A 17994-nucleotide genomic window follows, 5' to 3' on the forward strand; every position below is an offset into this window, starting at 1 on the left:
TGCAATAAGCCATAGTTCATTCAAAAGTAGATTGTTTACTCTTCAACTATTTGTAGTGTTTTTGGACTCCTCTTGCTATTTATTTCAAGCATTAGTTTTTTGAAATCTGATAAGAATTAAAAAATTCATCTCATTTTCGTGTTGTGTGTGTAGCCTTGCTCTGGGGACTACAATCTGATTATTTTTGAAAAGTTTCTATGTATAGCCAAGAACAATGTGTATTACCTTTTTATTGAACACAATGAGGTGTATATGTTTGGAAAGTTCAGTTGATTTAGGGTTTAACTTCTTTGTTATGATTCTTTGTTGATTTGTAATTTGAAAGAGTTATACCAGGTTGTTAATGGTTTTCATTTTCTTGTATGATTGTTTGCATTCACTTTGTTTTGTGCAGTATTCTTGCTAAGTTTCTTTGAAACAACAGGTAGTAGTGTCTTATTTCTCTGTCTTATCAGTTAGATTCTTTCATTTAATTGATCAATTGTTATTCATATTTATAGTTACTATTAAGAAGATATTGTAACTTATCATTTTGCTAGTTGATAGTCTGGTTGTTTGGATAATTGTTAAACTTGCATTAGCAGTTTGTCTCAGTAGCAAAGCTATCCTAGTCCTTGTTAGGTATATCCAGCTACTCACTAAGAAGCAGCATCTGTTTTTAAATGAAATCTATCATGCAATCATGCTCACAAGGTTAATCATTTTATGTTCTTCTTTAAATATTAACAGCATGATTTGTATCTTTACTTTTATCCTAGGAACAAATTGACATTAGTATCTGTCACAGTCACCTCCACACTGCTGGGATGAACCTCCAAACCAGATACACTTTATGAATAGAATAGTATTTACTGAAGCCTGTAGCTCCAGGGGAAGTTCCATCATGGCGGAGAACCTGGCATCCTTTCATAGGTCCATGCAGAGAGAAATACCACCAGTAGCACCTTACGCAAGTACACTCCAGGAACTCAAGGCAGAGCTCAAGCACTCTGCATATTTTTACATTGTATTTCAGTCCAGCTCCCAAATGTACCTTCAGGTTAGACCCTAGGATCTGCCCACAGTGACACCTCTGTCAGCCTGGTAGCTTTAAATCCAAGAAGCGTTAATAAAATCAATCTACTGGGGCATATCCATTCTAATGGCCACAACAACTTTGAAGGTTTAGATGATGGCTCAGTAGTTAAAATTGCTCATTTGCCACACTTGCCATGTAAAACATGAAGCACTGGTGTCAGATACATTTGGTATTCACTTTAGTGTCAAGATTCACTGGTGTTTCCATATATACAGGTTCATATACATTAAGATGATTAATTTATCAACATTAAAATTAAGGATTTTATTTATTTACTTATTTAATTATATGGGGGGGGAGACAAAGAGAGAGAGGCACAGAGAGGGAGCATGTGAGAGACAGAGAGACAGAGACAGAGACAGAGAGGGAGAGAGAGAGTGAGTCAATGGGCATTTCAGGGCCTCCAGCAATTGCAACTGACTCCAGATACATGAGCCACCTTGCGCATCTGTCTTATGTGGGTCTTGGGGAATTTAGCTGGGAAATGGAACCAGCCTAGATGTCCCTCAACAGATGAGTGGATAATGAAGATGTGGTACATTTATACAATGGAGTTCTACTCAGCGGTAAAGAAAAATGAAGTTATGAAATTTGCAGAAAAATGGATAGACCTGGAAAGTATTATACTAAGTCAGGTAACCCAGGCCCAGAAAGCCAAGCGCCACATGTTCTCTCTCATATGTGGATCCTAGCTACAGATGACTGGGCTTCTGCGTGAGAATGAAAATACTTAGTAGCAGAGGCCAGTAAGTTGAAAAGGAGACATAAAGGGTGGAGAAAGGAAGGGAGGAGGATACTTAATAGGTTGATATTGTATATATGTAATTACAATGATGGTAATGGGGAGGTAATATGATGGAGAATGGAATTTCAAACGGGAAAGTGTGGGGGTGGGGAGGGAGGGAATTACCATGGGATATATTTTATAATCATGAAAAATGTTAATAAAAATTAAAAAAAAAAAGAAGCTTCCCTTTGGTACTGTCAGCTAAAATCAAGCCTTTCTTTCCACGATCTGATCTTAGTCTGATGCTTTATCCGAGAATTGAGAAGGTGACTACAGCACAAACTTGGTGCCTGTTGGGCCTTGCCATGATCAGGCTAGAGCCGTCAGGAGATGGGCCCAAGCTGCCAGGCATGGTTAAGGAACACTGGACTACAGGAGGACATTCCCTTTCCAAGCCCAGCACACCTAATCTTGGGCTTTGCTCATTGCCCCATGACCCTTGGCCATTTATCTAGGAAACTCTTATCAGCCAGCAGCCTTCACACATCCCATCTCCCTGTGACCCTCTTTCCACCACTCTGTAGATCACCTGACTCTCTCCCTACATGCTGAACCTGACTCTTTTCTACATGCTTGAATGACCATCCCTAGGTATTTGCTAGTCAGTCCTCTTAGACCCTCTTCCAACTTTCAACTGTTTTTAAACCCATTTCCCTATCAATAAACTGAGCTATTCACTGGAGACAGCCTCATAAAAGTGGTTCTTTACCCATGCGCCTGGCTGGTCTCTCATGACTCTGTTCTCCACGGATGCCTGGAAGATCCAGGGACCTTCTGCTGGTACGTGAACCCTTTGAGATTGGCCAGGATAGGTGAGTACTCTCCCATGTGCCCTTCCTCCACATTTTTGTGAGCTGCCAGGTTTCTCTTTTCCCTCCTTTATTTTTGGTTCATGTCATTGCCAGGGAGCAGCCCCAATTAACTGTCAACTGAAGTCTCTTGGCCAAGGCCACTTTTGGCACTGACTAAAGGCCAGCAGTCTTCTCTCTGGGCCCTGACAGCTGGTTGGGTGTTGTCAAAGACCTATCTACTTTTCTGCAATACAAAATACAGGTAATACATGTACCTCTTAAAAGCCTGTTGGACAGGTCGCCGGTCTCTTAAACTTGTGGACAGGCTTATGTCCAGATCATTGGGGCATCCCCTGCAGTACTACTCAGGCCTGAGGGATGTTGCCCTCTTTTCTTGGCATTTTCACTCTTTTTCTGCCATGAGTAATAATGTCTCTCACCAAAAGGTAGATTAATGGCTCTGCTGAAAGTTAGAGGAAGTAATCTATCACAGAGGGAAGCTGCCTACTTCAGGGACTAAGTCCTCACAGTCACCCCTGGATGATTTCTGGGGATGCACGCAACCCCAACATTTGGACCCACATAGCTTATCTGGCTAGGAAATGAAAAGTGCAGGAAGGAAATTTCCCCTCACTCACTTGTCATCTCCTTTCAAGTTTCTTTGCTATGCAAGTGCTCCAAAGCAGCTTGGGACCACTGGCAGGATCATGCATACTGAGATAATGGTGCCTTGGCCCATAAAGGCACTAGTTTCCTTGGGCCCCTGGTGGTCCCACGGCCCCCTCCCATCCCAGCAGGCCCTGATGGTCCTGTGGACCCCCTATTTTCACAATGGCCCCTGGCTGTCCCAGGGCCCCCTCCCTTCTTTCCCCTTTGCAAAGCTAGACTAGGTGATACTTAGATCAGAATGTTAAAGTGTATGGATAAAGATGTGTGAGTGCAGGAAAGAATTTTTAGTCTAAGCCTAAACACCATGCCTAAAGTTAAAGAATTTTCAACTGTTTACAAACTTTCAAGGAACAAAAAGCTAATTTTCAGACCAAAATGTGTAAAATGCTTAAGCTTTACCAAATTTAAGACATAGGTAAAACATAAAATTTCTTTATGTTAATAAAAATTTCTATGGTACATAAAATCAATGGCTATTAAGATAAAGCTAAATTCATTAGTTGTCAAATGATAATTGTTCATTTAAAAGAGATTTGTTTAGCGTTGTCCTAGGATTTAGCTGGGTGTTTTGGCTCAAAAAGGACCAGATTCTGCTCTATGGTATGTAAAGTAACTGTTTCATTTTTGGCATCTTATTTCCAGTACTTATAACAAAATTAACTCTTAAGATACATTTACTACTGTAGGGTACAACCTCATGCTCAAACAGTGGTCCTTATCTGAATAGAAATACAAGCTCTGTGGTTCTGTTTCCAATGTTCTCTGGGTATTTGCTAACCACACAGGTATCTAAATTAATCAATTTTCAAACACAGGTGCTAAGAGTTTATATTGTCTTATAGTCCTTTTCTGACATGTTATAGGTTAAATTAATTGGTTTGTTTTTTAAATTAATTGGTATTATTTTCAAGATTGTTAACAGGTTTTTCTGTATTTAAAACTGTTAGGTATTTAAGTATAAGATGTAAGTATTATCTGTACCTCTGTTGTATGGTTTGTGCTGTCACAGAACAACAAAATTTTAAAAGGTTAGACAAAATGATTTTAAGAAGCTCTTGTGCCATTCTTTAAGTAAATTTATTTCATTAATCAAATGTACATACATCCAAGCTGGTGTAACTTCCTTTCTAAGTGTATTAATCACCTATGTAGAAGCCAAAGCCGATTGGAATCATTGGAGCAAAAAAGGGCCAATATTTTGGCCTGTGCTTCCAGGAGATGATGGGACACTTCTACACTGTCCTCCCCCCCCCCACAAGTCACCTGTCTTCCTGAGCAAGGAGAATACGGAGACACAAGCAAAAATTGGAGTACATGAGAGTCACAGTTGGGGTCCAATCAGTCCTTCTGACTTCCAAAGAGAAAGGAAAACTACTTGGTCAACACATCCCTGACTCATCCTAATGGAGAGAAAACACCAGTAACCTACAGGGCTACTTATGGGTCTCTAAAGTGGACTTTGAAGAGCCATCAGTGACCTCCAAAATTAATCCTTAATTAAATTTTGGCTAACTGCTTTGTCTTAAATACTCAAAAAGAAATGTATAGCCAAAGATAAAAAATACCTAAATATGCAAATGACCTATTAAGTAATACAACAGGAGCTTCCCAAGAGGGGAAACCAACAAGACCTTAAGACATTTTTTTCCCCATCTCTAATAGTTGTACTTCTGTAATAATGAAACACAGCAATAGACATCAAAGGGATTTTCTTTTTTTTTTTAACTTATTTATTTGAGAGTGACAGAGGAAGAGAGAGAGAGAGAGAGGGAGGAAGAGAGAGGGAGAGAATGGGTGCGCCACGGCCTCTAGCCACTGCAAACAAACTCCAGATGCATGTACCCCTTTGTGCATCTGGCTAACATGGATCCTGGAGAATTGAACCTCAAAGCAGGGTCCTTAGGCTTCACATGCAAGCACTTAACACTAAGCCACCTCTTCAGCCCCAAAGGGTTATTTTCAAATCTAGAATATTTAAGTAAGTTCTGAACCCACAATATATTTGTACAGCCTTTAATGACACCCAATGGCTCTCTATTGTTAAGATTAAATATTGTTTGTATGCTTCTGATAACTCGGCTAATATCTCATCTGTTTTACAAGCCATTTGGAAACAGATTAAGGCCATGTTAAATACTATTGTGCCATTCAATGAAAATTTCTGGAATTAAATCTCAGCCAGCTCATGCTCAGATGGCCCTGAGACAATCCAATTCCATCTACCTGGGTTCCCTGAACCACACGAAGGACTAATTTGCTATTGCATATTTCTCATAAACTCCTTACTTTTATTCTTCCTCCCCAATGTTCTCTTCCAAGACTATCTTTCTGCACTCCATCAGTGCACTTCCAGGGTCCATTATAATAGTTCCCCTCTGTGGGAGAGAATCTAACTGCCAAAATTTCATGCGCCATTCAGCAGGAAGTAGTAAATGATCTTCCTCCCTTGTCCCCCAGTAGCATTGAGAGTGTCTTCTCAAAAGAGGGTGAAATAAAGGGGGGTAGAGTTGGAGTGACTGGGCCTTGGAGGTAAAAAGAGTGGGAATGTTTTTCTTATCTCTTGCCCAATTCTAAAGAATTGTTTTTCCATCATGAGCACCATGTCCCTGGCTCTGTAAAGGACAGGCCTCACTCTCTTTGATGTCAGTCAAGATGTGCCTGTCTGCTTGTCCAGTCCAAAGCTGAAAGGAGCTGATATTTCGATAACCAGGATCACTTGTGTCAAGAGACCCATTTTCTTTTGGTGCAAAGGGGTAACCACCCCATGCATAAATGTTTCCTCTCCCACTTATTGTTCCCCAGTCTTGATTGCTTCACAGGCGTATCTCTATGAGGAAGAAGAAACAGCCTAAAAACTCAGCTGGTGGGCCTCTGTCTCTACATGCCTCTGTTGACCAAAAGCCTCTAATCTCTCCAGAGACAATTGAATTCTTTTGTGGTTGTCGTACTTCAAAACTGTTTACCCTTAGACTTCATTACTGTTGAATATTGGGGAACATGTGTGGTCTGAAAATAATGTTGTTTTTTTTTTTGTTAATGAATCAGATGTTATTAAAAAAATGTTAAAAGTTCCAAAAAACTCTAAAAGTAGCTGCTGGACCACTACAACCCTGAGCACCCCATCACCTGGTTCAAAAAACCTTTAATAACTTGGCTTCTCTCCCTCATTAGCTCCCTTCTTGCTATAGAAACCCTATTGCTTGTAGCCCCCTGTCTCATCAAATTTGTCATATAACAAATGACTAAAATTGCTAAGGTTGCTACTAATTAGGTCCTCATCCACCACCTAACTCTATCTGGACCTATGGTTAGTTATAAAGAACTCAGTCAGAATGACACTGCCGCATTACAAAAACAAAGGGGGAGTTGCTGGCAGGCACTTGTTGGAGCCTTCAGGAAATGCCCTGAGATGCCAGGCATAGCTAAGATTCCCCCCGCTACAGGACGCCACTCCCTCTCCAAGCCCATCCCACCTGAAATTAGGCTTTGCTCATAGCCCTCTGACCTTTGGCCAGTTGTCTGGGATACTCCCTATCAGCCAGTACCCTTCACAAATCCCATCCCCCAGTGATCCTTTTTTTGCCACTATGTAGATCACCTGACTCCCTACATGCAGGAATGAATGTCCATAGACATAGGCTAGCAACTTTTTAGTCCACCATCCCTGTAGGACCCTCTTCCCACTATCAACTACTTATAAACCCATTGCCCTATCAGTCAAGCAAGCTGTTCACTGAGACTGCCTCCCAAAAGTGGTTCTTTCATCGCACACATGGCTGGTCTCAAGACCCTGCTGTCATGGTTGCCTGGACGATCCAGGTACCCACAGGTGTAGGCAAGTTTCTGCTCTAAGAAACATGACGTTGTGGCTTTGGGTCTTTTGGAACTTATTTGCAGAAGGAATTTGTAATATTGGCCCAAAAGAAGCCATGTAGTGTGTGCAACAATGTTTGATGGACTATTCTGGTCAGAGTTTAGAGATCTGAATGCAGTAAGATCTATGGTCTCTGAGGTTTGGTTTATGATAAAAATTAAGAGATTTTTCTTGGCTGGAGTAGAAGAAATTTATGTGGATGTCTTATTGAAATTTTCCTGTGTCTTAAAAACTTGTGTGGGGTTGTATTTAGAAAAAGATAGCTGTGAGTAGATGGAGGTGGCACAGAAATATATAATCATTTCATGCTAGAGACAGTTCCTATTCAGCTGTAGTTCCTTGAGAATTGCTTAACAAACCATTGGGAATGAGCCAGGTGCTCTGCATTGCGACACCAGAAAGACTGTTGTCTCTTTAAAGTCAGGGTGCCTGAATACTTAAGGAGTGTCTTGCTGTTCAAATTCATCTTTATTCCCCACAAATTTACCAATTTCATAGCCCACCCAGTAGTATAAAGCATATGAACTGCAGGAATGAAATCATCATTAGAATTGCTGCATTTTCTTCAACATGGCCCCTAAGTAATGTGTAGCACAGACATAGTCCCTAAATGTAGACCTTTGGGGCCATGGCATAGATAAACAATTAGCTGCATTAGAAGCCCCAGTATTTTATTGATATCCCATATTGTAAGAGATTGGCAAGGAAAACCAATGCTTTGGGATAGGTTCTTCCCCAGAGTGTGAGCAGCACAGCTATAGGCAGCACTGGAATACCATGAACTTTTTCAGTGGTTACACACGTCAGAGTTGGAGTTAGTAATTGTACAGAGATTCTAGGATGAATAATGCAGATTGCCCAATTGGCAAAAGGTTTTTTTGGGGGTTTTTTTTTTTTTGGTGTTTTGAGGCAGGGTCTCACTCTGGCTCAGGCTGACCTGGAATTCACGATGTAGTCTCAGGGTGGCCTCGAACTCACGGCGATCCTCCTACCTCTGCCTCCCGAGTGCTGGGATTAAAGGCATGTGCCACCACGCCTGGCTTTTTTTTTTTTTGGTTTTGGCAAGAGTTTTTTGAGATTGTTGTTAGAAGGATGGTTCAAAAAATTGCCTAGTGTGTATGACCTGGAATTATCTGAGTTTTCATTGATTAAAGTATACTATTATTGGTTATTGATTAAAGTAACAATTGTATACTAGTAGATGACTTTCATTATCTAGCCACACTATAGAGCTAGATAACAGTTTCATATTTAAATGCTGAGTAATAATGAGGAAACTTCAAAAACTTCTTTATTTGTAACAGCCTTAAATATATCCAGTGTACCTTGATAAAAATCCTATCCCACCACCCTCTATTTTCTTCCTCTAACATCCAATGTACATTGAATCCCTTCTTTCCAATTAGTCTCTCATCTATTTTAATTTCATTTATTTTGCACTTATTTTGCAGGTTTTGTGCAGATAGCATCAAACACTCTGAATTCCTTTTTTTGTGTGTGGAATTTAGATGTAGGGTCTCACTCTAGTCTCAGATAGCCTGAAATTCACTATGTATTCTCAGCATGCCCTGAAACTGCTGGTGATCCTCCTACATTTGCCTCTCTAGTTTGGGGATTAAAGGCATGCACCACCATGCTTAGCTCTGACAATTCTTTCTTTTTTTTTTTTTTTTTTTTTTTTTTTTTGGTTTTTCAAGGTAGAGTCTCACTCTAGCTCAGGCTGACCTGGAATTAACTATGTAGTCTCAGGGTGGCCTTGAACTCATGGCGATCCTCCTACCTCTGCCTCCCGAGTGCTGGGATTAAAGGCATGCGCCACCACACCAGGCAGCTCTGACAATTCTTAACCCACCTCTTCCACAATGGTTCCTAAACCTTGGAGTAGGTGATAGTGATGTCTCATTTAGTACTGAGTATTCTACTGTCTACTCTTGTGTGTTGAACATACCCAGTGGTAACCGTCATATGAAAAAGGAGGCATGAACATATTTAGAGGGCAGATTGGTGAAAATAATATATCAAATTAACAATATAAGACAAGTAGTTCTCTAAAACTTATGGCTTGTTGTGGTGTTATGATTCAGCTGTCTTCTATAAACTTAGGTGTTCTGAATGCTTGTGTCCCCAGCTGCTGGCAATTGGCAATTGAAGCCTCCTAGATGCACTGTATTGTTATAGCCATCTTTTCCTTGCCAGTGTTTGGCAGACCCTCCTGATATTGATTTGCACGTGATGTTGTCCAGGAGGTGATGTCCACCCTCTACTGATTACATTATTTACCCTGCCATTTTGGAGCTTCACTTCAAGTGTGTAAGTCAAAATAAACCCCCTTTTCCTTAGAAGCTGCTCTTGGTTGGCTGTTTTCTGCCAGCAATGTGAAAGCAACAGCAACACCTCCCCAGATAGTGCCTTTTGATTAAGTATTCAGTACCAGGAAGAAATTCCCTCTTATGGAGTATGCCTCAAGTCTAATCACAGAGCATTTGATGTGCCCCATAATTGACATAGCACTATTGTACCAATTGATACATTTGACCTGGTTGAGTATCAATAAAACTTGCATGGCTCACCACAGGCTAACACCATTGATTACTTTTCTATCCCAACAGGTTACATAGCTCTTCCCAGAACATTGGTAGCCAGCTAACTGGGAGGAGGCTTCCATCTTTGCTGCAGCTTGATTTCCCAGAGAACTGCATCTCACGCATGTGGAGTCTTTGGCAAGATAGTCTTACCATTTGGTTCTGAAGGATAACTAAGGGTCTTGGCAACACTTGAAGTATTCAGTCACGTCAGTGGATTTTATGGCTAATAGTCAGTGAAAGACAACCTACCCTGGCACTGAATTTTTCTAATAACAATGCATTGCTTCTTTGTACAACAATATCTATCCCTAAAGTACTTCTGCTTAAACTGTATTTTTACATGCAAATTATGAGCTAGACAAGAAATAGGATTTAAATACCATTTATCTGTCAGTAAACCATTAGGGTTCAAGAGAAGAGAAAAAGCCCTACATTATTAACACTATTTGTAACATACATTTGAGCCATGATGTTTCAGAGTGTGTGTGTTCATTGGATTGGAGTTGCATGGCATAGTGGCATGCACAGTGCAATATGCTTGTGTGGATTCCTACAGAAACTGCAGTGAAATTGACTGATGTAACATGGTAGATTGTTGGTCAACAGCTTGAGTTTATTGTTTATAATATATTTGATCTTGTAATAATATCTGGTTATTATTTGTACAGAATCCTTTTAGGTTTGCCATATTCATTATGACCCGAGCATTGGTAACCAGACACCAAATGGAGTCAAAATCCACAACTTTATTGAGAACTTCTGTTACACTACTAGTATTAGGAATTGAACCCATGGCCTTGTATCTTCTCGGCAGGCATTGTACCATGTTGTTATGATACAAGCCCTAATATACATGCCTTTCCATTCCATTTCACTTTCATTAAAAATATTAATAATCTTAATTCAGGTATGGTGGCACAAGCCTTTAATCCCAGCACTTGGGAGGCTGAGGAAAGATTGAGTTCTAGGCAACCCTAATATTACATAGTGAATTCCACATCTATCTGGGCCGCCATGAAACCCTACCACAAGAAAACAAAAGCAAACCAAGAAAGAAAAACAAAACAAAGAAAAAAAAAAACAAAAATACTTATTTCGTTGAGTCACTACAGCAATAATCAGGAATGTTATTAGTCTTGAGTCTTTTCTTCCATGGCACAGCATATAAACTTTGTGGTTATTGAATAAGTCCCCACCAAGGTACACATAGAAGCATGAATCCCAGTTTACTAGTCCCTCATTTGTAGTCTTGGGTTGAAGAGAAATATCTCATTATAGGAGTTGGTGTCATTTGAAGACATAGCTGTGGACTTCACCTGGCAAGAGTGGCAGCACCTGGATGTTGTTCAGCAAAACCTCTACAGAGATGTGATGCTGGAGAACTACAGCAGCTTGTTGTTCTTGTGTGAGCTAAACTCCCATGAGTTTCTGAGTAGCAAATCCTTTCTTTTTGATTGATAAGTATAGTCATTATTACTAACATTTAGTATTGTTTTGTTATTGTACTCTTAAAGTAACATACTTAATGGAACATGTTTTATAAAACAAAGTGGCTTTACAGTGTACCCATATATAATGACAACAGTCTGTCAGATCAGCATTAGTTGCATGGTGAACACCCAAAAATTCTAGTAGCTATTTTGAAATGCTAATTTAAGTGTTGCTAGAAGTATACTAGCTTCTATGCTTTACAACATTAGAAATAGTTTCTTCCAAATACATCCAGTTAATTCTAACTATGCTCGTTCTATCCCTTTCTTGTACTCATTTTCCACATTTTAATTACTTGTTATATTTTCTACCTGTATTATGTAAACCTGGATTTGTAAGTATAATGTGAACATGCAAGATTTTTGTTTCAGTTTGTCATATTTCATTTATATCCCATGAAATTTGGGGGGAGACTGAAATCACATCTAATTCACTGTAATCATGGGGAGATGTGATAGCCCAAAGGAAAAATTATAAATTCCCCTTTCTGAGTGAGCTTATTGGGTTACTTAGAAAGCAAATGCTTCTATGATGCACATTTTCACTGCCAAAAAAATCAAAACCATAATATGTTTTTTATTGCTTATCTACACATTTCCAATTGGAATATCAAGTGAGAAATTTATAGCATTTATTTCTGGTTGTTAAGTGTTGATTGTCTATTTCCATTACGATAGACTTATGTCAGTATTGCAGCATTCTTGATTTCACTGATAAGACTGTTGAAAATCTCTGGACGGTCAGTAGAGATGCTTTGATTTAAGATTATGACAGTCAATTGATAATGCAGGAAATAGCTATATATTGTTTCATATGATACTCTACAATTACCTTCATACCACCATTGTTAATGTTTTCTTTTTATTTGGAGGCTGGATCTCACTGTATCCTAAGATATCTATATCTATATATCTATATCTATATTTATCTATCTATCTATATATATATATGTATGTGTGTGTATGTATGTGTGTATTATGTTAACGTTGTAGTTAACCTAACAGGGATCAGTTATAGAACTACAGCTGTTATGTTACAGAAGTCCACTTAATATAACATAGTAGTGACACAATTTATACAATATTTCCCAATGACAGGGAACTGTATGACCAAGCCAGATTTGATCTTCAAGCTGGAGCATGGATTTGCACCATGTAGTGTCTTAGAAGTCACAAGTCAAAGGCGTCCAGGCAAGTAAATGCATAATGTGTAGCATAGGTCAGTGAGATAGGAACCCACCAGGAATTGTCATGATAAATGTATTACTGTGACTCATCTTTTATGACATGGAGAAAATTCTACTCTTTTTCTGATATTGAATCATGTTTTCTAATTTGTTCCAAAAATTAATTCCCTGTATAGGTTATCTGGGAAAATGTGTTAGTTGTTGTACTACATTGTCACCTGACCGTCTTCTATATATTTCAGTACAATGACACTAGTCACTTTTCACTCTGCAACAAAATCAGAAGAAACACCTTAAGGAAGAAAAATATTTATTCAAGTATACAATTCTATAACAGTGGTTACAGTGTTGACCAAAAGAAAGTATTTAGCATAATTATATTCATAATTACCTGTGAAATTTAGGTGTAACTGTGAAAAGGCAGCGTCAGAGATTCCATGACAAGAAACAAGAACGCGTCTGTACAATGTGCCTGAGAATGAACATGACAAAATTATATTAGGTTCTTGAAATATAGGAAGTGTTTCAGAGATTTATAAATAAGCATTTGGGACTTTGAGGAAAGAAAATGTAAATGACAGTACATATAAAAGTAAGAAATCATCCATTCTCATGTTCTATATGAAATTAAAATGTAAAACCACATGTACAACATCAGGCCAGACTGTACAAAGAGCTCTTATGTCAAAAGTGGTATCTGTAGTGTTACTAGAAGTATGTGTCACTCGCATGTGTTAATTCTAGAGATACAGATCAGTATGGTTGTCACTTAATCTGTAACAGCAGACTCACATCAGAGAAATGCTACAATTAACCATTTAAAATTTTTTTATCCTGAAAACTTGGGTAGTCCAGGGCATCTTTATACATTAAATATTTATTTGTGGGAGATGGATACAAGAAGAAATATTCAATCTGACATGACCAATTGGAGAATTGCTGATCATGGTTTACATTAGAGTGTCCAAGGAGGGAAGTCTTGCTGTTCTCACTCTTCATGGTGGAGAGTCAACCATATTGCTTACTGATGTTCAAAGTATAGAGAATGTTAAGCCTATATTGATTATGCTGTTTGCCTTTAGACATTCTTATATAATAGTCACATGTTTATTTGTGAAATGACTGAAAATTATAAAACTGGGTCAATTATATGGGTGGAACCTTCCCCTTACCACATGTATGTGATTCTTGCTTGGGTACTTAAATCCCTGAATTGAACTAAAAGTAGTTGGTTCTCATTTTTCACTGTCTGATAGACAAGGTAGAGCCCTTGTATTTTTGCCTGTATGTGGAATAAATTTAGGACTCTTCCTGTTACGTCAATCTCAAGGTTGTCTAGTGGCTTTGTCTATAAAAATAGAATTTCATTTGCCTGCAGAACTGCCATTGATCTTACTTATGAGTCCATCCATCAAAGCATATACAATACCAACATCAGCAGGGAGCATAGAATGACTATATCAATCTATAGGTGAAGCAGCATTACTTCTGCCAACAATCACTTGTATAAAGAATGCAGGTGTGGGCTGGAGACATGGCTTACAGTTAAGTGCTTTCCTGTGAAGCCTAAGGACCTCGGTTCAAGGCTTGATTCCCCAGGACCCATCTTAGCCTGATGCATGAGGTAGCTCACATATTTGGAGTTCATTTGTAGTGGCTGGCGGCCATGGCATGCCCATTCTCTCCAACCTTTCTCTTTCTCTGTGTCTGTTACTCTCAAATAAACAAAAAGAATATAGGTGTTCTTCAACTTGTTTTTTCTCCTTACTTCTCAATTGTTTTTTCTGCATTTATAGCTTTGTTTTCATGTTACTGATAGTGTCATGCTTTTCATATTCATATGTTCATCTTTATTTTACTATTATTATTTTTCATATTCTAATGTCTTTTGTTTTTGTTCTTTCTCATGCAGATTTTTTTGAGTCATTTTCCTTCTCCTTTTCACCTTCATTCAGAACACTAATGATTGAAACAATGTTCATCTGTGATTATAATTGCATATTAGTACTTAAAAAAATAAAAATATCATATCCACAGACATTATGAAATCCAACATTGGGGGGAATCTCTGTGGGTTAATATGCTTTTTACCTAAGCATGAGTTCAGATCCTCACAATAAAACAGAACACTGAGAATCCTCATAGGGCAGCATTTTTGCAGATACAGTCTTTTACACCAGGAGGCATTGTTAAACAAAGGTAAAGACAATGAATGTCACCCAATCTTGACTTGTTATCACAAAGCATGCATTTTGTAACACACATTTCCAAACTGATAAACATTCACATATAAACATATAAGAAAAAAAAAAAAACCTATCTTCAATAAGTACCATAGAGAAAGGTGGTAGTCGCCAGATTAGAAACAAAAACATAACCTGCCCTAGGTTTTTGTAGAACAATATTATTGTAGAATTTGGAAGTAGTTGTTGTAAATAAACCAAATATCTGTAACGAAAATTTACACTCAACGTGTGCTAAAATGATGTGTAAACACTTAGGCAAGTAACTTCCAGTGGTAAATATCAAATAAAATATTTCACTGAAAGTTAAATTGTTAAATAAACTAAAGCCAAAAGAATTATTGTCTTCACAATAAACTAAACCAGAACTTATTTAGGAAGCAAGAAAACCAAACACCAAAAAAGTCTTACTGGACATGGTGGTGCATGCCTTTGATCCCAGCACTTGGGAGGCAGAGGTAGGAGGATCACTGTGAGTTTGGGACTACCTAGTGAATTACAGGTCAGCTTGAGCTGGAGTGAAACTCTACTTCAAAAAAATAAAGTTCATCTCACTTAGATGTCTCTATTAAGTTCTGCTAAATAGGAAAGTATTTATTGCGTTTGCACTTTGTTTTTTATGATATGCCCTAAATCAAGGAACTCTTTGTAGATAATATTAAAGAAGTGAATTGAAAAGTAGTATTATTAGAATTATTTTGAGTGATGTTTTTGTAAATTATAATACTGTACCAAATACTATGAAGCCCTTGTGAGGCAATTTATTTTTAGTATTTTGAATGTAATGTTTGTTTTTATTTCTCAGAAGTAACAAGTCAACAGAAAATGTACTGGACAAAGTCTGATCATTTTAAACAATGCCAGAATACCATTTACCAGAAGTTACATAAGATGTATTATCATGGAACAAACACAGGTGACAAGGTATATGAATGGAAGACAGGCTTTATCTCCAAGTCTCACTTGACTAAGCATCAGAGAACTCAAGCAGGGGAGAAACCTTATGACTGTAATGTATGTGGAAAAGCTTTCCTCACCCAGTCACTTCTCACTGTTCATTATCAAACTCACACTGGTTATAAGCCCTATGAATGTAGCAAATGTGGGAAAGCCTCTGTTCTGAACTCAGATCCTAATAAGTATCAGAGAACTCATACAGGTGAGAAGCCTTATGAATGTGGAAAAGCTTACATCACCAAGTCACAGCTTACTGTGCATCATCAAACACACACATGTGAAACGCCATATGAATGTTTGGAATGTAGAAAATCTTTCATCTCCAAGTCATGCCTCATGATGCATCAGAAAACTCACACAGGTGAGAAGCCATATGAATGTACTGAGTGTGGGAAAGCCTTCATCTCCCGTTCAAAACTTAATAGGCATAAGAGAACTCATACAGGTGAAAAGCCATATGAATGTACTGAGTGTCGGAAAGCTTTCTTCTCCAAGTCATATCTCACAGATCATCAGCTAACTCATGCAGGTGAGAAGCCATATGAATGTTTTAAATGTGGGAAATCCTTCCTCTACAAGTCAAAATTAATTACTCATTTTAGAATTCATACAGGGGAGAAACCATATGAATGTACTGAATGTGGAAAAGCATTCAACTCCAAGTCATATCTTATTAAGCATCAGAGAACTCACATAGGTGAGAGGTCATATGAATGTACTAAATGTAAGAGATCCTTCATGTCCAGGACACACCTAATGACTCATTGGAGAACTCATACAGGTGAGAAGCCATATGAATGTACTGTTTGTGGGAAAGCCTTCATCTCCAAGTCAGGTTTTAGTGTGCATCAGAGAACTCACAAAGGTGAAAAGTCATATGAATGTACTGTATGTGGGAAAGCCTTGTTCTCCAAGTCATGTCTTATTGTGCATCACACAGTTCACACAGGTGAAAAGCCATATGAATGTGCTCAATGTGAGAAAACCTTCATCTGTAAGTCACATCTTATTACTCATCAAAGAACTCACAGAGGCGAAAGGGCATATAAATGTACCGAATGTGAGAAAACTTTCATCCACAAGTCATATCTCATTAGGCATGAGAGAACTCATACAGGAGAAAGGCCATATGATTGTGCTGAATGTGGTAGAGCCTTCACCACCAAGTCATATCTTAAATTGCATAAGAGAACTCACACAGGTGAGAAGCCATATGAATGTACTGAATGTGGGAAAGCCTTCAACTTCAAATCACATCTTAATAGGCATCAGAGATCTCACACTGGTGAAAAGCCATATGAATGTACTGAGTGTGGGAAAGCCTTCACCCAGAAGTCACATCTCACTAACCACCAGAGAACTCACACAGGTGACAGACCATATGAATGTACCAAATGTGAGAAAACTTTTTTCTCCCAGTCATGTTTTATGACACATCAGAGAACTCACAGGTGAAAAGCCACGAATGCACTGAATGTGGGAAAGCCTTTATCACCAAGTCTTGTCTAAGAAGGTATCAGAGAACTCATACACGTGAAAATTCATAAAAATGTACTGCCTGTGGGAAATCCTTCATCCACAATCCAAAGCTCACTAAAAATCAGAGAACTCACAAATGTGAAAAGCCATTTGAATGTGGTGAAACTTTCATCTCCAAGTCAGATCTTAAGAAGCATTGGAGAAATCACACAGGTGAGAAAGCCATATGAATGTACTTAATGAGGGAAAACCTTCAACCACAAGTCATATCATAATAGGCATTAGAGAATTCACACAGGCAAAATGCCATATAAATATACTGAGTGTGGGCAAGGTTTCATCACCAAGTCATGTCTTATTATGCATTTGATAACTCACACAAATGAAAAGCCTTATGAATGTTGTAAATGCAAGAAAGCTTTCATCTGCAAGTCAAATCTTATTAGGCATCAGAAAACTCATAGAGGTGAAAAATCATATGAATACTGAAAGTGGAAAAGCTTTCATCTACCAGTCATGGCTTATTAAGTGACAGAGAACTCACACAGGTGAAAAGCCATATGAATGCACTGAATGTTGCAAAGCCTTCACCTCCAAGTCGTGTGTTAATGGGAATAAGAGAACTCACACAGATAAGCCAGATGAATGTAGTGAATGTGGGAAAACTTTCATCTGCAAGTCATGCCTAATGATTCACTGGAGAGAAAGCCTTCATCTGCAAGTCAAATCTTACTAGGCATCAGAGAACTCATACAGGTGAGAAGCCATATGAATGTGGTAAGGGTGTGAACACCTTTATTGGCAAGTCATATCTTAATAGGCATAGGAGAATTCAACACAGGTGAAAAGGTATG

The 17994-nt window shown here is 38.4% G+C and overlaps 1 protein-coding gene across 1 annotated transcript in view; it reads left to right on the plus strand.

Annotated features, from left to right (window-relative positions):
• Positions 1-883: 883 nt before the first annotated feature.
• The window catches only part of LOC101595523 (zinc finger protein 345-like), a 56314-nt gene continuing 39203 nt past the window's right edge, over positions 884-17994 (plus strand). Inside the window, exons 1-5 of the mRNA XM_045141396.1 lie at positions 884-1039; positions 11063-11189; positions 12373-12465; positions 15510-17057; positions 17175-17353. Coding sequence (XP_044997331.1) covers positions 884-1039; positions 11063-11189; positions 12373-12465; positions 15510-17057; positions 17175-17353 — 2103 coding nt within the window. The remainder of the gene's footprint in view (positions 1040-11062; positions 11190-12372; positions 12466-15509; positions 17058-17174; positions 17354-17994) is intronic.

This window comes from Jaculus jaculus, unplaced genomic scaffold (assembly GCF_020740685.1).
Source record: "Jaculus jaculus isolate mJacJac1 unplaced genomic scaffold, mJacJac1.mat.Y.cur u25, whole genome shotgun sequence".
NCBI lineage: Eukaryota > Metazoa > Chordata > Mammalia > Rodentia > Dipodidae > Jaculus > Jaculus jaculus.